The sequence below is a fragment of the Panulirus ornatus genome, chromosome 24, assembly GCF_036320965.1.
Source record: "Panulirus ornatus isolate Po-2019 chromosome 24, ASM3632096v1, whole genome shotgun sequence".
Taxonomy (NCBI): Eukaryota; Metazoa; Arthropoda; class Malacostraca; order Decapoda; family Palinuridae; genus Panulirus; species Panulirus ornatus.
This window is the reverse complement of record NC_092247.1, coordinates 7,466,071-7,486,787: the sequence shown is the minus strand read 5'-3', so window position 1 is coordinate 7,486,787 and position 20,717 is coordinate 7,466,071. Positions and strand designations below refer to the sequence as shown.

Genomic DNA, 20,717 nt, shown 5'->3' with positions numbered 1-20,717 from the left:
ATGGTTTGATATAAACCCAAAAGAATTCTTGTGGTGAGTATTCTACAAGAGTTTCGATGAATCTGAAAATTTCCAACGACTTATGGAAACTATATGAAATTTTGCAAATTGAATAACAAACTGTGTCGAGCTTTTATCTTTGTTTACTAAAGTCAGCTGTGTGCCAATAACAAAAACATCCTGATTAGCTTATTATTCCTTATCTAACCTATTATGATTTATGACACATTAGAATTGTTATAAGCAACTAGTATCAAAAAGAGGATAAATTTTCTAAATATTTCTGTAGTTTTCCTTTACATATATCACTTTATACCTTACTCTATAGCAATATAAAGTATACAAATATAGTGTATAGATAAGGAAAGTATTGTTATAACACTTCCTAAGTTTGTTATTAACTCAATGATAATAGAAATATAAGGCATTGTACTTTTATGTGGATTTCGTATGATCTGCTACTTTAAATTGTCCGAATTTTATTCATTCGTCTTAAATCTTATACAATACCATAATTTGATACTTAATGGCCTATTTTTATCATCAGAATTTATATATAGTGGTTTTAAATTTCATTTAGTTGTGTAAATATTATTATAAGTCATTAGAATCAACAAAATATACCTTTATCATATAGTCTATTGTTACACTCGGACGAGTTCCATTTATCCCAGTCACTTGATCATAACAAATCCTTCCTTGGCCTTTGACAATTTGTTCAACGTTTACCAGAAATGGGGATATTTTCCACTTCCTCGCCCTTTGACCAGTTCGTCGGTGAGTTTATTTTATTTTGGGGAAAAAAAATGCCCAGAAGATATTCTTGGAGTCTAAAAATGAAGAAGACTTTGTATTGGTAATTTCCGTGTTAGAAGTCTTTCTAACAAACCTTGGTTGTCATGTTTAAGTGATTCACGAGGTGAAAGTTAATCATCTTTATGATGAAGATAATACATACTGGTCTGACATCAAATGTAGTAATGCTTGATTTTAAACCACCCCAAAAATGTTATAAATCTACAAATTTTCGTAACTAGAACACTCGATATATATGGTGTAATTCTATTATAGCCTGTCTCTACAAGTAGTTCTAGAATTTTTTTGACTTGATATTGCAATGATAGCGCACTGTGTGAAGACTGTAAGAGATATAGAGTGTGATTTAAGGCCTGTGTAATTCAAATATGACAAATAAGGCTGTAGATGTGAGGTATGTGGATCTGGGATGATATGAGGTTAGATGTAGAATTAGGAGTAAACAGCACTAGACTTCACCAGTAGATAAAATAAACATTGATTTTAATGGTATTTGAGAAAATATATTTGTTATTGTTTGTTGTTTATTTGGAATTACTGACCATTTTGTGCATCATCATGCTGTGAATGCTTATAACAGATAATGACCAAATGTCACCATGGCTTTAGAGAAAAAGGTTTATGAAAATTACTGTCTGTAAGTACAAACTTGAAAGTCAGATTGTTACTTATATCTAATCAATATTTCTAAAAGCAGGACCATGTGATCTTGCCATCTGTGATGTACTTATTCTGGGTAAAGGTCTTTGATAGATAGCCATCCAGCACCTTTGTTCCACTGCAATAGACTTAAGAAAATGCAAATTGTTTTTAGTGTGATAACACCTTTGATCTTTTGCACCATTAAAGGTGGTGCATGGTATTCCAATAGAAACCATATTTAGGCTAAGAACATGTTTTTGACATATCAACATAATTAGGGTTATAACCTGCCACAGTTCTGAGAGTTTGAAGTATTTCTGCTTGTTGTTGGTGCAGTTTTTTCTCTTCATTTTGATCTGTATCCACATTTTTTTTTTTTCATTGTGTGTAGCTTCTTGATCTTTTTGAAGGTAGGCAGGGCTGTTTTAACAAAACATTATAATGTCTCTAACTTAAATGTTTGCTGCTACATATTATGGATAATGAAAATTGCTCAAAGAATCCCCATACTAATGACATCCAAAGTAGTATTATCTTATTACTGTGCCACGCTGTAGATACACAAATATTTATTTTTCAGAACGGGCTACGAGTGAGAAGAATACAAGTGAGGACTGGGGACAAATAATGGATATTTGTGACCGCGTGAAGGAGAGTGCCGTAGGCCCAAGAGATTGCCTTAAGTCCATAGCAAAGAGACTCAATTCAGAAAACCCAAGGGTTGTTTTGCAGGCAGTAACTGTAAGTATAAAGTTACAGACAAGTCATTGATCTTAGATAAGTAGAATGAATATCAAATAACGGGTTCATGTTTTTCGTCTTTCATTTAGCTGGATATCTTTTAGGCATTTCTTTTTTGATGAAAGTATGGGGATATTCACACACATATGTGTATTTTTGCAAGGGAATAGGTGCAATTATGCTTTTAATTACGTTTTGTCTCAGTAGTTTGATCATTATTTCTTTCCATACACCATGGAATTTTACATTTTTGAATGTTCTTTGATGTGAATCTTGAACTAATTAGTACTGAAAACCTGAATGCATCATCAGCTGCTTTACTTTCATTGTACATGTTAATCATATCACAAAGGAATGAACTCAGCTTTGTCATACATGATTGCATTGAAGATATGCTGTAAATCATTACTAGAATTATTTATATTACTGTTTTGAGTGAGGATTTATGTCTACCAACTACATACATAATGCTAAGTGATCATTAGTTACTGGCTAGGGACTTGTTACCTTTTTGAATGTCATTCTTACAGTGGCAAACTTTCAGCCCTGAGGAAATTTCCCCATGTACAATGTGGCTCATTGAAGAGGACAGGTAAGGACTTTACTGGTACATTTAGGGTCTTTCTTTGTTCTCTGATAAAGTGTACTCCCCCCCTCTTATACTCACTTTCATTGTATTTGATGTTAACTGTATATCTTGATTGTCTAGGTCATTATGTTCAAAATGACATTATTAGTTAGCATTGCATCTGTAACATTAGTTGTGTTTTCAAAGGTAAACCAGCGACTAGCTAATGACTGCCTTTCAAACATAACTAGAATTTTTGGGATTAACTTTAGATTTTTTTTTAGAAGTATGTGCTTTGTAATGATACTTTGTTGCATAAGTTTCTTGTCTTACACAGTTTAATATAATTTATTGTCATATAGATTATTACATTCTGAGTTTCTTGCAAGCTTTTTTTAGGGGTATTAGTATCAAGTTCTCAGTACAGTGCTGATACATATCACCTCTTGGTTTTTGTGTATTTGTATGCTACTTTGCATCTTGAAAAAAAATTACAATTTAAAACTGATATACTGCAAAATTGATAAAACCAAATTACTTTTCAGCTTTTAGATGCGTGCATCAACAACTGTGGCCGAAAGTTTCTCTTAGAAGTAGCGAGTAGGGACTTTGAACAAGAGCTTCGGAAGCATCTTACTGGCACACGAACACATCATAAAGTAAATAGAAAACCTTTTTTGCCTTTTTTTTCGTTATCTTTGATTGATATGATAAAAGAAGGTCCACAGCATTATTAGAAGTGAGAAATTTCTGTATATGACCATTACTAAACAAGTTTTTTGTTGAGATTATTTTGTTGTTAGACTTTTTCCAGACAGTCCATTTCCCCTAGTCATATACCCCAGACAATTCCCATCAGTAAATATATTTTTGTTGTAACAAATTTCAGCCTAACCAAACCAATCCAACCCAGTCTAACAACCAAACAAATTATTTGTTTTGATAGTTCTATCATATTTATATAGTAGGGTATAACTTGTCTGTGGGAGAAGTTATCCACACATATAAAGAAACATGTAAGGCATTATTTGCTACTCTGGAGGCTAAGAGATCTGAAGTTTCCTGTTGTATTGTAATAGTTTGATACTATGTTAATTTGTATTGCATCATTTTCTGTTTGATGGTTAGCCCTGACATATTGTCAACCTTCAAACAAAATAATACTAGTAATACTAATAAATACTTCTAATGCTAATAAGTAATAAGTGTATGTCAAAATGATACTAATTTGTTGATTGATTCTATATTCAGGTTTCTGAGAGACTACGAGAAAGCTTGAAGAAGTGGGCAGAGGGTGAATTTAAAGGTGACCCACAACTTAGTCTCATACCAGCACTCTACACCAAACTTAAACAAGAAGGCTATGACTTCAATGTGCAGTCTGACTCAGTAATGACCCTCCTCCTTTTCATTAGATAGTATTATTTTAGTCAAACTATTAGATAGATAAATAGCTAGATTTTGTTGGGTTATGTGCCTTTAAACATTACCATTGCACAACAGAAGACATAAGAAATGTGTTTATTGGTTAAGAAAACTGAAATTGTCTTGATTTGGATAATGCAAGTGGCATTTAACATTAGAATATGGGAGTAGATTTTGTGCTCAGCAGTCTAATGTAACCCTGTACTTTATGAAGTAGAATATTAGAAATGAAATGATATTTGGTAATTATGGGAGATATTTGGTAATTTACGGGAGAAAGATTCCTGATGATTAGACAGATATATCAAGGTAAAGGGAGTAGGAGTGCAATGATTGTCAAAGATTCAGCTCCTCAACATAATTTGCAAGATGTAAAGTAGAATAGTGACGGATCATGTTAAAAGGATCAGTGAACACATCTGCATAAGGAACAACATAGATTTAGAAAGGGTAGTGAGTGTGTAGATCAGATTTTTATGCTTACCAAATAGAGTGAAAAAATTTAGTGAAAAATAGAACATGCACTTTTTATGGATTTTGAAAGAGCATGCGATGAACTTTATAGGGAATCACTTTAAGAAATGGAGAGTCATTGGTGGTATGAGTGAAATAATTTTGAAAGTATGTCAAGAGTAATGTGATGTCACAATGATTAGTTTGTGTTTTTATGAGATGAGAGTGATTTTGAAGTGATCCTTAACCACAGAAACACGGTGAAGGTTGTCATAGTTGTTGTACAAAGATGACTGTTGTTAGCTCATTTTGATAATGTATATAGAAGGAAAATGCTGAAATGAAATATGAATAAAAGTTAGATGTTACTTTCTCAAAAAGAATGGTGGTCAGATTGTACAACAGTTTGCATGGTGAAGAACTGCAAGTTGTGGATGACTATTAGAATTTGTCTGCGAAATTAATTATGGGTAATAGTAGAAAACTGATGTTGAAAGAATAGTCATGCATGGGGAAATATGTTGGATGAAGACATTGAAAGAATAGTCATGCAAGGGGAAAAAATGTGCAATACTCTGAAAGCTTTGGTGAATGGAGAAAATATGTAAGCATAAATTGTCTTAAGAAGCTTGGAGGAGGAAGTACTCATCCCAATGTTGATGTATTGATGTAAGATCCAAATGAATATAGTAATGATGTTAGAGTAGTAGAGATGGATGGTTTGTTTAGTATAGATGTAATTAAGGATAGATAGAATGAAGATATGAAAGGGTTTTATTGTGTGAAGAAGTGATAAGAAGGGTCACTTCAATGAGTATTTAGGATGGATTGGTTATATAAAAGGTTGGACACATTATGAGCTGGTCAAGAAAATATATTGAAGTAGTCTTCAGGTAGAAGAAACGAGGAGAGGTAGACCATGGAAGAGATGATTAGATGTAGTAAGATATTTGATTAGGCTCAAGATATTTCAGATTGTGATGTTTAAGGAATGACTGGGGATTAGATACAAAAGAGGCACATTGTGTATGGAAGTGGTATGACTGGAGACCATGGTATTAATTGATGAATCATTTAAGTATGTAAAGTGAAAAATTCAGAAGCGCTTTTATAAGTATGGAAATTTATTTTGTTATATTACATGGGACATAAGTTGATAGTGCAAATAAGAGTGGGTTGAGTGATGTTGCTGAGGCCTTGTGTACCTGATCCACCTTCACTGAATTTGGAATAGAGCTGTGATGAATAGATAGATAGATCACTTCATGTAAGCTGAGGCTCATATATCTTTGATACAAAACACCTTAGGAAGAGGATTTTGGTACCAATTTATATAAACAGGTCAGTCTCTGTCACTATGAACCACAATTCAAATTTTCAACTTTAAAGATGAAGCCCCTGAATTAATGTCAACTACTGAGGAATGAGTGTAGGTATACAAAAATGTAATTTAGTGTGTTTTTCTGTTGTAAAGTGGTATTGTATTATTCAAATGTAATAGATATTGTGAACCTAGTTTACAGTGATTTGAAGATTGTTTCATTACATGGTGCAAGCTTTGTATGGCAGCGGTAATACCATGAGCAAGAAGTTACTTTCAGTGTGGCAGTTCCATCATCAGTGGATGGAAGGGAGTTCAGTCTTTTTAAGACCATTTTACTCCAAAGGAATCCATCTTTCTGCTCCTACATGGAGTATATCCTCAGAAATACAGGAGCCTCTTAAAAAGAGTTCCTATTTGTCTGTAATTATATGTAAATAATGGCTGCTGTTTTATATTTCAGCCAAAAAAATCAACACCGAAGTACAGCACTGATCCTAATGTAGTTAATAGCAAACAAGAAGAAGATGATATAGCACGAGCAATTCAGCTATCACTGCAGGAATCAGGGGGGAATAGTACTTCTGGCTCTCAGTCATCCTCTCGTCCTGTTTCTACCAGTCTATACTCCTCTGCCACAGCTGCCCTTAGTGCAGACACAGACTCCTCACCCATAACCACCAGTTCTTCACCAGCAAAAGAGGCTCAGAAAGCTCGAGCACTATATGATTTTGAAGCAGCTGAAGACAACGAACTCACTTTTAAGGCTGGAGAGATTGGTAAAATATTTTTATTTTAAGGGAATTATGTAACCAGATTCCTATCTTTGTGTTTAACCTTTAGTCCATATCTCATATTTATGGGTAGATGTCCTTTATAGAATCTATTGTACACATATCCAGGCTACCCCCTTCCCACACATACTTCTTCACTCCCTACTTTTGTTCATCCTATATAACTGTGTCCAGACAGCTTATTGAGGTGCACTCTTTTAATCATTCTTACTCTTTGTCATTCATTTCATTCTTTCCACATATATGTACCATCATTTCATTCTTTCCACATATATGTACCAACACAAAATTTAATTGATTTTATTACTGTAAAAACTGTTCATATAATTCCAGATTTACCCCTGAAGAAATCAGGCGTAACTGCTTGCATGCTGTGAGACTTTTATAAAATTTGGTTAAGTCTTTGTTGCATGTTTCATTTTTTAAGTATGACTGGCCACAACATATCCTTTGAGCAATTGAACCAGGAGATAAGTAGGTAAACTACCCAAAAGATGTACTTCCTGTCTCACAAACATCTTCATGCTTTGGATTGGATTACAGCTCAAGAACGAAAAGAGAATTAGGTTATTAATCCTCCACCAGGATCTCACACAGTGATTATGGAAAGCAATGTAAGGCACATATTTTATAAACACTGATATAGTGTCTTGTAACTGCTAATTCTAGGTGTGCTGTATGTGACACAGGAAGCCATTAGCAGTTAAATGTGAGTGTGCCTTTTTTGATTGAGGGCATGCTAAACAGTGGAGTATGATGAGTCTTTCTGTATTCAAAACAGCATAGTTACCATGAAGACGTATAGTTCCCATCCCATCCTTTCCAATTGCTAAAGTTTCTTAGCTTGTAATTTAGTTAACAAATAAGTAACTTAATAAGTAAGCATGCCATTTGATATCATCTACAGCTGAGCATTCTATTTCTTAGAAAAGTAGTTTAGGAGGTAGCATTGCTAACCATGGTGCATTCACAGACTAACTGGGATTGAGCACATTGGTTTGAACCCCAGTAGCAGCAGTATTCAGTGCAGAAAGGAGTCTTTTATAGTTCAGACTAATATTTTAAGAGATGTAACAACATATAATCATATATTTTGTGTGAAGGTATGTAGATGTGACATATAGCTGTTATTTTTTTACCTTATCCTTCTTTTTTCTTTTGAGTTTTTCCGTTCCAGCAGATGTAGATTTGGATGCTTTGCGTTATTTACTTACATAGTATTATTGATCTTGGGCTGTATCATCTAGACTTCATAAATATTTGCAGTATGCAAGTTTTGTTAAATTTCTTCCTTAGAATGAACATGTTTCTCTTCCAGTTGAAGAAAAATGGTGGTGTTTTATACACTGCCCATGAAATAACCTTTTGAATCTTATAAGTAGGTTTGGAGTCTAGGACATCATTCAAGATCTTACCTGTTTAAATGAAGTATGCTGCTGTCTATTTGAAGGATAAAATTTTCTCTATAGTAGAAACCTTTGTAAACATTGTATTTGTTTTGTGAAACCCCAGTCTGCTTTTCATTATACTAATTGCAAGCTGAAGGATATATATATATTGAGTCAGAAGATTTGATATATTTTGACAGTGTTATGATCAGTTTTCACCTGTCCCTATGTAGAGCTATCTTCCTGATTTTGCATATGTCTTTCAAGCTTTAATGAAGCATATGCCTTTTAAGTTCTAATGAATGCAGAAAATAGGTTTTGTTTCACCTGCTTTCTCATAGTAGCTCAAATGATGCATACAGTGAAACTTTTATGCATTGTGACCATGGGCTAGACTGTTTTCTAGAAAGTTAAGCTTTTTTGTCTAGCTTTTTATCTCGACACAGGTTGTGAGCTGCACAAGACCTCATTGTACATATATCTAATGTTGGTGGTGAAGACTTAATGTTAATCTCAAATTTTTATTGGCTTTGATTGGTTGGCCTATCTACAGTGTATACTTTTTTGGGTAGTTTGAAATGTGTGATGGTCCCACTGCCTTGACTGGAAGAGACTGCCAAACACATGGCCTTCAGTCTTCGTTTAGATTGCAGAAATCAGTCTCTTTACTTGAAAAGTATTTTGGTTACTTTCCTCATAAATACAGCAGTTTCCCAGGCTTTTAATCCTATCTTTGGTATGTTCACCTTCATTTTTCTAAATTTTTTGTACTTCCCTTTTTAATTATTTTTTGACATCCTTGTTGGTGATCTTTAATGATTGTATCATCTTTGGCAGTTCTGGTTCAGGACAGTAGTGATCCAAACTGGTGGAAAGGAAGCAATCACAGAGGAGAAGGACTTTTTCCCGCAAATTTTGTTACCCTGAATCTCACTTCTGAGTCAGAACCAACACGTAAGTATGATCCTGTATGACTTATGTCTCTCATCTTGGATAGACTTCTATGGGCATTAGATTCAGCTTATATTCACAAAGAAAATTTAGATCTTCATATTATCCCTTTGGTAGGGTGCATTGTTGTCAGTTGATAAAGCAGAATACAGTCTTGTCAAAGACCTTATCCCTGTTACTGACTGTAGTGCAGCCTTAGGTTGTAGGGGTCCTGGGTAATGCTAGGACCCTTTCAGAAGAGGGGTCCTGGGGTAATTATGAATAAGTAAAAGACTCCTGTTTGGGATGTGGTTGGTTTTTGGCTGATTTTTAATAGTGTTTCATGAGTATGTTTGGGATTTCTTTGGCATAAGGGATGGTATTTGTTTGACTTAGAATTAATAAGCACTCAGTTTTACCCAGCAGCACTAGGACTGTCCCATCCAAACCATATCTAGAGGAATTACTGGACTCACCTGCTTGAGGTTACAACGCAGGTGAAAAGTCACCTTTGGTAAGGCTGCGTCATTGGGAGTACAACTTCATCAAAGAACTTCTCTTTCCAAAGGAGTCTAAATTTCTCTGCTACTGGTGTTAGTGTGTCCAATTAGGTTTGACTTGATTAATGATATGCTGTAAGCTTACATGTAACTCTCAGCTTTTGTCTCATTTTGTACTATGCCTTAAATGTTCTCAGGGGTGGAGAGTGGAAAGCGAGTTTCATTCTCAGAGTGTGTGGAGGTTACAGAAGTAGAAGGGGCAGGAAGTGAAGCCAATTTAGAGCCAATTGAGGTAACTGGAGAAATAGAAGAGGACAAGATTGACAGACTGTTACATGTTTTACATGAAGCTGATCCCACTGGGGAACGACCAGATCCTCCCGAACTTGCTGTTCTTGAAGGTTAGTGTTTTTCAGTAATATGGTCCTTAACTTTGGTCAGATTGAATTAATTATGTCTAATTGTCTAGAGAAGATAACTGATACTGTAATTGGAATGGTAACATTTCTTGACTTATCAGCTTTTTACCATTTTGTAGAATCTCATTATCTTTGATAAGAGAAAAGAGTAAAGGAATTTTTTTAAAAAGTAAAAATGTATTGGCTCCTAGCTCATTGTGCTTATCTACATAAAGAATATTTACCTGCTTATTTTTACCCTGCTCAGAACAAGTAAATGCCATGGCTCCAACCATCGATGCTGAACTAGAACAGATTGACCGTAAACATGCACAGCTGGCGCGAATTAGCACAGATCTAGTGGATGCCCTGGGCTTGTATCATCAGGTAACTTTATTGTCTATCTCTCTCTCTCTGTCTTTATCTCTGATGCCCATTCCCTCAGGGAACTTCCTCATGGAGATGGCCATGGCAAAAGTCTCCATGACTGGTGATATCAGTATGATTAAAGAATTTACTTTATTTCAAGATCACATCACCTTCCAGTACATTTTTTTTTCCCAGTGTTCTCCACTGGTTAGGAGAGGGAGATATATTGTCTTACTCATTCTGTTCTAGCCAAACTTATTTGAAGATTGCTCAAAAATCGTTTGATTCATTCAGCTTGAATATCATATTCATATACTTTTAAGTACACATATAGAGCATATTGTTTACATTGAAATTTTAGTCCTTTTAGGCTTTTAATCATCTGTATAACTGCTCACCATGAGAAATTCACACTTCACCCCTGGGTCCTACCATATAATAGTGGCTAAGGATCTGCAATTTTTATTTTGTATAAAGTCAGGATAATTAGACAAGAAAAAGAAGCATGGATGATTTTTTTTCCATAGATTTGGAGATGTTGATTGCAGGAAGAGCAGATATCCAAGTAAGGTTTATTACCCATTGTAGTTCATGGAGTTTATAGAGTGGCCAATTTAGATGATGCAAGGCTTAAGGGAGTATATAAATCAACTGAAGATCAAGAGATCATTAAGGACTGACTTATTCTTAAAGAAATTATTTTTAGGAGTTTAGTAATAAAAAGACCCTTTATTGATGTATTGAAGAATTACAAAACATCATCAGTGGATACCCAAAAATTAGGATGTAGAGTGAGGGACAAGTTTGAAATCAATGTTTTACAGTGGAGGCAGAATTTCTAATTGGAAGGTAGGAGAGGCATTGGAGGCATCAGTAGATGAAAATGTTTAAACTTAACATCACAGAAATCAAAAACTTTTCTAAGGAAAACCAGTTCATTGATATATTTGAATTGAAAAATAATCTAATCACTAATGAGCTTTGCCCAACACTGTAGGATGAACTGGTAAGCAGCTTGAAACACAGAAGTTTATAATGATGAACTGCAGAATATTGTTATAATAAACCTCATTTGTTTCTTTAGATTATGAAACGTAAGCTGGAATGGGGTATATCACTTATGATATTTAGTTTACAATAAGAACATGATGAATCTAGGAAGGACCGCACTCAAACAGGATAATCATGAATCATTGACGTAGTGGAGACTATAGGTGCTAAGATGACTCAGGGATGAGAGGACAAAGAAGCTTGGGATATACTGTAAAGGAGGGAAGGGAAACACTCAAAGAATAAGACATAAGTTTGAAGAAAACAGTACTGTATCTTCCTACATGCTATCCCTGGGGATAGGGGATTAAGAATACTTCCCACGTATTCCCTGCGTGTCGTAGAAGGCGACTAAAAGGGGAGGGAGCGGGGGGCTGGAAATCCTCCCCTCTCGTTTTTTTTTTTTTTGTTTTTAATTTTCCAAAAGAAGGAACAGAGGGGGCCAGGTGAGGATATTCCAAAAAAGGCCCAGTCCTCTGTTCTTAACGCTACCTCGCTAATGCGGGAAATGGCGAATAGTTTAAAAGAAAAAAAGTAAGATCTTCCTACATGTATATTTGATGAGATTCAGCCATGAGGCAGGTCTAGTCTTAACATTCACCTCATTAGTTTTGTCTGCTGTTGGCACACTTAGCATATTTCTCTGCCTTGGATTTATTTGGGAACATTTCTGAGCTGTTTGTCCTATCTTCCTATAAAGATTTCATCACTTAGCCCATTGTGCAATTCTTATTTTCTGCAAAAATTATTGGAAACATTCTCCTTTTTCACCACATTTTCATATATTTTATATATTTTTGCTTGTTACTAGAGGCACACAGTATCATGTAGAACTTAGTTTGTCCATGAAGCATTGTAGTTTCTTTCTTGAAGCAGAAGTCCATTGGCTGAATATTAGAGAATCTTGTGAATACAATAGGAATTTATCTTACGAATGGCATGCCTTGCCCTTTATGGTGTCCTGAATTCTTTTGAAAGAAAGCTTAGATTTACAAGTATCTGGATACCTGTAGGTTTGTTACTACCCTCAGATCTTGAAGCAGAGTTTGGATTTTGGACCTGGTGTGACTGTCATATTTTGCTTAAGGTCTTGATTCAGTACTTGGAAATTATGGTGAACCAACCATAAGTGCGAGGTCACATTCATTATTATTCAAATGAATCATAACCGAGCTAGACTTAGCTTTGATTATATGTTTTAAAGGGCCATCTCATGAGACCTTTCTGGACACTTAAGTTCCTTCTGAACGTTTTTATGATGTGAGCATATCAGTGTCTTTACAGGAGATCTCATGCTGATCATCCAGTAGCCTGTTTATTGATGACATTTGCATGAAAAGGCTTTAACTCATGAATTTATTTAGAGCTGAGAGATCTTTGATCATGAGTTTTTCAGTAGATTCCAGTTTTTCTAGGTGCCTTTAGAAAATGCATGTTATATCCACTACCTTTCACTTTCTATCACAATCATGTTCACTAGGTACTGTACATGCTATGTAGCACAAGGATCTAGGATTGATTGTTGTTTTGAGAAGGGAGGAGATGATTATGTTTGTGACAGTTTTTAGGTAATTTCTTTACCTGGATATTTTCTGGTCATTCCTGCCAGATATGCTATAACCTACCCTGACCAGAAATGAGGTAATGAGTGTCAGGGGCACCTTGAGGCATATCTCTTGCCCTATGCCTTGGAACTTAACTTGTCCCCTACACAACTTTTGGTTTCTCTGCAAATGTCTCCCTTTTCTTTGTTTTCCTTTATTGGAAAATGGGTTTAGATTTTCTTTTTTTGAGAAGAGGCTGATTCATGTACACTTGGCAAACAACTGTAGAAACATTTTTATTTTTCTCTTGAGCTTTATGTGCTTCTCCAGAGGAAAGTAGAAAGCCTGAAGATTGAGAAGGATCCTCAAAAAGTTTGCTTCAGTCAGCTTCATAGCTCACAGTGACTCTTCTCTCCTTACATAGGTAGAGAGGCAATGTGATGAACTGTGGATGGAACATGGAATTGTTGCAATACTGTCTCAAAGCCTAATGGCATCAAATTGAGCTACACAATAAAATCATCTACCTCTTTGATTCCTGAAGTGATCTCTGATAAAGAACTGGTTATTTTGCAGAAGCTTTAAGTAGTTTTAGAAGTACATGACTATTAGTACATATGTTGAGATTTTGCCTGGGGTTGTGCAGAATTCTTCCTGACCTTCACTCCTTACAGTTGCGATATAGGTTAAGGTGGGGTATGGTGAAGATGAAGTGATATGCATTGCATGTTTGGTGGTTGACATTATAAAGGCAGAACAAAGGCAAAAAACACAGAAATTACTGAGACTCTTATGATATTTTAGTGGAAGTCTTAAAGGTGTGGGCATATGATCCTTAGATTTTTTGGAATTCGTGTTTAGGTAGAAAATCTTCTACCTGTTTACCTCTAGCTAATGCCAAATTTATGACAAGTATTTCAGGTTAGAACTGAATTTCTTTGTCTTTTTTCATTCTGTTCACTGTGATTTGCATTGGTATTAATGCATTTTAAAGTTTGAGCAATTGTGCTACTGGTATGGTGATACTGAATTAGGAATTTTGAACCACCTGTATTTTAGCAATTCCACTAATTTGCAATATTTCATTCCATGAAATAGATATTTCAGTTGACTAATTATGTGAGTTCGACAAATAAGTTACCATCTAATATAACATAACCCCTTTTGTTCCAGCTCATGCGTGATATGCCACCCACAGTGGGTGGGTACTACCTACCTAAAAATCCAGTTGGTGCTCCTGGTCAGATGGCGGGTTATGCACATTCTCCAACCCCAGGAATGCCACCTCAGCAGGTAATGTTTTACATTTTATGATACAGTATATAGATGATAAACATTTAGGTACTATTCTCAGCTGAACTAAGCAGGTTTCTTGAAATATACATTTGATTTTTTCCATGTAGACATGTTGACAGGTTTTCTCCAATACTTGCATCACTTATCTTCCTAAGAATTCCATAATCAGTTTAGACAATTTGAGTTTGAGTGTAATCAATGATTAGTATGCTGTAGTAGTGATCATCAGTGACTGGTTGTAGGGCAAAGTTCATGATCTTGTTTAAGTTTAGGCCACCCCACAGGAAACAGCATTGCTACTTCCTGCATCAGTGAGGTAGCACCAAGAAAACAGACAAAAAAGGCCACATTCATTCATATTTAGTCTCTAGCTGTCATATGTAATGCACTGAAAACACAGCTCCCTATCCACATCTAGGCCCCACAGACCTTATTGTTATTCCTGCAACTTTAAGACTGCACTAAAATCGGTAGCTAGGAAAGAATAAATTCCTTTAGAGTGAGAAGTTCTTTAACAAGGTTATTCATCAATGATAAAGCCTCATCAAAGATGGCTTTTTACTCATGGTGTAATCAAAAGCAAGGAAAGTCCAGTAACACCCATGTTTTGATTTTTTCAGTTATATGGAGCTCCTGGTCAGTATGCTTCTTACATGGGTCCACCACCACCTGGGGCTCCAGTTGGGCCTGTCCCTTTCTCCAACATGCCTCCTTCCTCTTTGCCTGGCTCTGCACCTGGTCCAACATCCCAGCAGCAAATGGGCCCTATGCCACCATCAAACCAACCTATTCATAGTCAACCAGCCCCAGGGCAGCCCCTACCAGGACATCAACCATCCCTAGGGCAACCTGGTCCTCAGCCTGCAGACTTTCAACAAATGCCACCAAATAGGTAAGGAGCATTCACAAATGAGTTTATGATCAAAGGCACATTAGAATCACAGATTTGTTCAGATATGCAGATTTGCTTGTAAAGTAATTGTATCCTTAAAGAAGGAAAGTGGTTTTGTTCCAGTACTGTTTTTTGGTTGTGATCTTATTTTCATCTCTTTCCTGAGAATAGAGGTAAAAGAATTCTTTCTATTTATTTCCTGCATTTCAATTTTTAAAAGTTAGATCAGAGGAAGGATCCAAACAAGGAGTAATCATCCTCCTTTAAGGCTCAGGCTAGAGTGTTTGAAATTGTATTGATGTAATCAAGATGAGAAGGAAGAGATAGGTAGTACATTTGTAGGACAGGAATCTGGATGTTTTAAATCTGAAACAAAGTTCAAGGGAAATGATTTGCCTGTATGGGTATTTATGTGTATATGAGTGGATAGGCCATTCTTTGTCAGTTAACTGGCTCTGCCTCACTGACCAAGGGCATTGGTGATCAAATATGATAAATAAAGGAATATCCAGGTGAGGATATTCCCTCAAAGGCCCAGTCCTCTGTTCTTAACGCTATCTTGCTAATGCGGGAAATGGCGAATAGTATGAAAGAAAGAAATGTGTGTGTGTGTGTGTGTGTGCGTGTTTATGTACATATATATATATTTATTTATTCATTATTTTATTATACTGAACCTCCGCCTCCCGTGTTAGCAAGGTAGTGCAAGGAAACAGACAAGGAATGGCCCAACCCACCTACATACACATTTGTATACATAAACTCCCACACATGCACATATACATACATATATATTTCAACATATACATATATACACATGTACATATCCACACTTGCTGCCTTCATCCATTCCCTTCGCCTCCCCGCCACACATGAAATAGCATCCCCCCATCCATACTTGATCACCATTTCCTGCGTTAATTAGCTAGCACCAGGAACAGGTGAAGAAAGGCCATATCTGCACATGTCCATTCTCTAGCTGTCATGTGGTATGCATCATAACCATATCCCCTATCCACAGCACCATGATGTTTGCCCTAATGCCTTCGTATTCCTGGGTTTAGCCCACTAACAGCGTGTTACCCCATGTGCACTACACCTTTCCAGTTCACCCTGTCCCATACATGTCTCTCATTCTTATCATAGTATCATTATATATTTCATGTATGAATAGATAAATTAATAACAAAATTAATGATTAGAATAAGTACTGATTTTTACTATAAGATTTCTGTGAATGCTTTTCCCTTAAATAGGGTGCATTGCTTCATACATTTTCCTTTCAGCACATTTGCTGAAGGGAGTTGTAAGAGGGAAGAACCTCATCCTTTTCTGTCCTTTTGCTACTCCTTGTAGGCCTTAGCATTAAGGACTGATTACCTCGAAGGGACTGCAAGGTCTGTGTGATCAGGTAATATGTGTAACTCAAGTGCGAGTCATACCACAAAACTGCTTTTTACTTGGTTAGTTTTTGCCACATCATTTTTTCATATCACCTACTTGGTGTTCTTTGTCTTTCCATTTATAAAGCTTTTTATGCAGCATCTTTGTTAGGGCCCTGCTTAAAGTCTGTATATCCAGCAGTCTGTCTATCCGTCACACTTCCAATCCATATCTTGTGAATCAGCAAGGAGATTTGGATAATAGTTTACACATATTACTCACCCTCTCATGGTGTGTCATGAATCACCCCCTGGGTTGTACCTTCAAGGTCACACATGGAGTCATGGTACTTTTCATTTCTCTTCCATAACTTTATAACCAATGGAGGGGTTGGGGTAATAATTTGAACCTGTACTGCTCACCATCATATGAATTGCCCAGAGCCATACCTTCCAGGTCAAGGTCAGTGATGGGGTCATAGAGTTGATAGCAGGGTCCATGTTGCTTATCATTTTTACCCCATAACATTGGAACCACTTAAGGGATTGGGATGGTACTTTGTGCAATTACTACCTATTACCAGATGATGAGTCAAAACTTGTCTTTAGGGCCTTACTTTCAAGGTCATGGATAGGGTCATAATATTATTGGCAAGGGTCATTGCTCCATACCTTTGAAATTGTTGGAGGGATTTGGATGACACTTTGTACAAGTACTACCTACTGCTAGATGATGTGCTGTCATCCACCACTGGAGACCGTATCTTCATAGTCACGATCTTAGCTGGAGTCGTGTTAATTTTCATTTCTCCTTATAATTTTGAGCTAAAGAGGGATTGAGATATTAATCTATATAGGTATTGCCTGGCAGCAAATATATCATGATGCTTCATCCTCATGGCCACATCTTGAAGGTCCAGGTCACATCAGTGTCATGGGATTTTTCACATCCATTTAATATTGGCTTGGGTGATAGTGTCCACAGCAGAGTTCATGGTAATCCTTGTCTTCTTTTTAATGGCCAGGGTCATTATGTTTACAGCAAAAATCATGATATTTTTCTGTCTACTCCATAGCTTATGTTTCAGCAGAGTGATTGCAGTAACCTTTATATATATGTTACCCACCATCAGACAGTGTGTTGCAAAGCCACCCACAGGAATGTGTTGCAACCCACCCCTATGGCTGCACCTTAAAAGTTTATTTCTCAAAAATGTTTGCCCACCACCAGGCTGTGTTCTGCTGCTACACCTTGCCTTCAGCATTACAGCTGATACCATACTTTTACACACATTTTAATTGCCAATAGACAGTGCACTGCATTGTGTCAAACTCAGATAGATGCATCCATTTTTGAGTATTCTATTCACCAGAAATTAAGATCCCTGGCACCTTCAGTTGTTATAGCTTACTTATAGCTGATTTTCAGACATTTCAGATAGGATATCTTTTTTGTGGCATTTCTTAGATAAACTTTAGGTACTACACTGTGTCACTGGAACATCACAATCATTGTGTCTACAAAGATATTTTGTGCATCCCTTAGAATACGTTGAAAGTTACAGTGGAACCCTCACTGGCACCATCACCATTGCATATATGTAACTTCTTTATTCCTCAGTCATGACTTTCAGATTAAGAAAGTTTTTCTTCACAGCTGCGGTCACTAATGGCATCAATGAATATTTTTACAGTCATGATGCCTCTGGAGCCAGCTTGATGCAAAGCTATGGACACTACCCTGGAGCTAGTCAGTATGGACCTCCACCTGCTCATCCCAGTGGACCTCCAGAGCACTCAAATGGACCTCCAAGTACCTTCCCTGTTTACTCTCAGCCACAGACTGTGCAACAGCCACTTTTATAAGTTATGAAAGTATGTCCCAGTTTGATCACTGTGAGGAACTGGGAACTGTAGAATTTTTATTATAGGGAGATCATTCAGATGACCCTATCAGTGATGTATTATTTGGTTCATTTGCTGTTAACTTTTATGATGAGCAAAGTTTTCAGCTGGAAGCATTCTCAGAACCATGTTGTATTTGTATCTTATAATGAAGCAGTTTTTGTTTTCTGATGCATGTGCTAGTGAAGCATCACAGAAAATAAACCACTAAATTATGTAATTTGAGAACGTAATTAACCACACATGACCAGAATATTATACTTTGCCTTTTTTTAGAGAAAAACTTTTGAGTGTTGTTAGCCCCTTATTATACATATATTTTAGGGTAAGGAAAGTGCAGTACAAGGAGTACATTGTAAAGTCATGTCCATTTCGTGATACTTGATTTCAGAATTTAGCTTAGGAATTATTTGATGATTTGCTGTTGATGAAGAATACTTTCATAGATATTTAAGACATAAGTATTTCTTTGTCATTTTATGTTTACATCACATTGGCCATAATACAAAAGTAAAACTATTATTCAAAGCAGTAGCCATGGTATAAGGTAAATGCTGTGCACTCCCAGCCCATGAATTGGGTGTTCATTGTTGCAGTCATGAATTGGCAAGGCATAGTTCTTGAAGGATGCAGAACCTTTTACCCTGCCAAGTCCCTTTAATAATCTGATCCTTTTTTTTTTTTTCAGAAGTACCATATCAGGAAGTTAGATTTGTTTTTTCAACATCATAAAGAAACCCCAGGTAGATATGACTTATATATATTTTTTTTTTTTTTTTTTATACTTTGTCGCTGTCTCCCGCGTTTGCGAGGTAGCGCAAGGAAACAGACGAAAGAAATGGCCCAACCCCCCCCCCCATACACATGTACATACACACGTCCACACACGCAAATATACATACCTACACAGCTTTCCATGGTTTACCCCAGACGCTTCACATGCCTTGATTCAATCCACTGACAGCACGTCAACCCCTGTATACCACATGACTCCAATTCACTCTATTCCTTGCCCTCCTTTCACCCTCCTGCATGTTCAGGCCCCGATCACACAAAATCTTTTTCACTCCATCTTTCCACCTCCAATTTGGTCTCCCTCTTCTCCTCGTTCCCTCCACCTCCGACACATATATCCTCTTGGTCAATCTCTCCTCACTCATTCTCTCCATGTGCCCAAACCATTTCAAAACACCCTCTTCTGCTCTCTCAACCACGCTCTTTTTATTTCCACACATCTCTCTTACCCTTACGTTACTTACTCGATCAAACCACCTCACACCACACATTGTCCTCAAACATCTCATTTCCAGCACATCCATCCTCCTGCGCACATCTCTATCCATAGCCCACGCCTCGCAACCATACAACATTGTTGGAACCACTATTCCCTCAAACATACCCATTTTTGCTTTCCGAGATAATGTTCTCGACTTCCACACATTTTTCAAGGCTCCCAAAATTTTCGCCCCCTCCCCCACCCTATGATCCACTTCCGCTTCCATGGTTCCATCCGCTGACAGATCCACTCCCAGATATCTAAAACACTTCACTTCCTCCAGTTTTTCCCCATTCAAACTCACCTCCCAATTGACTTGACCCTCACCCCTACTGTACCTAATAACCTTGCTCTTATTCACATTTACTCTCAACTTTCTTCTTCCACACACTTTACCAAACTCAGTCACCAGCTTCTGCAGTTTCTCACATGAATCAGCGTAAAAGTAAAAGTAAAAGTCTGTATTTTGATTTTGTAGTGTCTATAAATGATACAGAAGACTCAAAATAAAAGATTATAATCATTATATAATGTCACTATAAAATGCAGTATCTTTTTGAAAGAAATGATCAGAAATACTCCATTCACCTGTCAAAAAATTCTTTAGGGATTGAGAAGAGATGGCAAGATAGTTGATTTAATATATATTCTTTAGATTTGGTTTGTTCTCAGGTTAACATTCCCTTTGCATTAATTTTTCTTTTGACAGCTTATCAGTCACTTTATTAACAGGGACTATAAGTTTTTATATGTTTAGGTTTTCAGCCAAATTATTAGGCTTTGTCACGAAAATATCATTAACATTAAAGTTACAGTGTAAGCTTTGGATTAATTCCATTTCATTATGTATTCCATTGAAATACTGTAGTCATTTGTATAATCTTTTGTACACAGAGGGAGGGTTACTTTGTCACAATAGTAGTTCGAGGACTTTTTAGATATGTAGTGTATATTCATCTGTATTTACATAATGCTGTATAGAATATTAATGGCATAAGTAACTATAAAGTCATAATGTAATTTTCAA

General features: G+C 36.3%; 1 protein-coding gene across 2 annotated transcripts; it reads left to right on the top strand.

Moving 5' to 3' along the window:
- The first annotated feature begins 644 nt into the window (after window positions 1–644).
- On the top strand, window positions 645–19,178 carry Stam (signal transducing adaptor molecule). 2 transcript variants are annotated; one of them, XM_071677116.1, is made up of 12 exons: window positions 645–777; window positions 2,039–2,199; window positions 3,313–3,426; window positions 4,019–4,156; window positions 6,430–6,745; window positions 8,986–9,102; window positions 9,776–9,979; window positions 10,245–10,363; window positions 14,113–14,232; window positions 14,856–15,127; window positions 18,204–18,384; window positions 19,103–19,178. In XM_071677116.1, the coding sequence occupies exons 1-11, from the start codon at window positions 735–737 to the stop codon at window positions 18,373–18,375; spliced, it is 1,776 nt and encodes a 591-aa protein (XP_071533217.1). In that variant the 5' UTR covers window positions 645–734; the 3' UTR covers window positions 18,376–18,384; window positions 19,103–19,178. The 2 variants fall into 2 exon arrangements, with proteins under 2 accessions (XP_071533217.1, XP_071533216.1); XM_071677115.1 differs by lacking the exon at window positions 19,103–19,178 and having other exon boundaries at window positions 18,204–18,632.
- The last annotated feature ends 1,539 nt before the right edge of the window (window positions 19,179–20,717 follow it).

What these genes read in the sequence shown, in the direction of transcription:
- Stam (XM_071677116.1), top strand. Translation starts at nt 735, where the DNA reads ATGGGGATATTTTCCACTTCCTCGCCCTTTGACCAGTTCGTCG. An exon ending in CGAACTTGCTGTTCTTGAAG is followed by an intron (nt 9,980 to 10,244) that starts GTTAGTGTTTTT and finishes TACCCTGCTCAG; the next exon opens with AACAAGTAAATGCCATGGCT. An exon ending in CAACAAATGCCACCAAATAG is followed by an intron (nt 15,128 to 18,203) that starts GTAAGGAGCATT and finishes ATATTTTTACAG; the next exon opens with TCATGATGCCTCTGGAGCCA.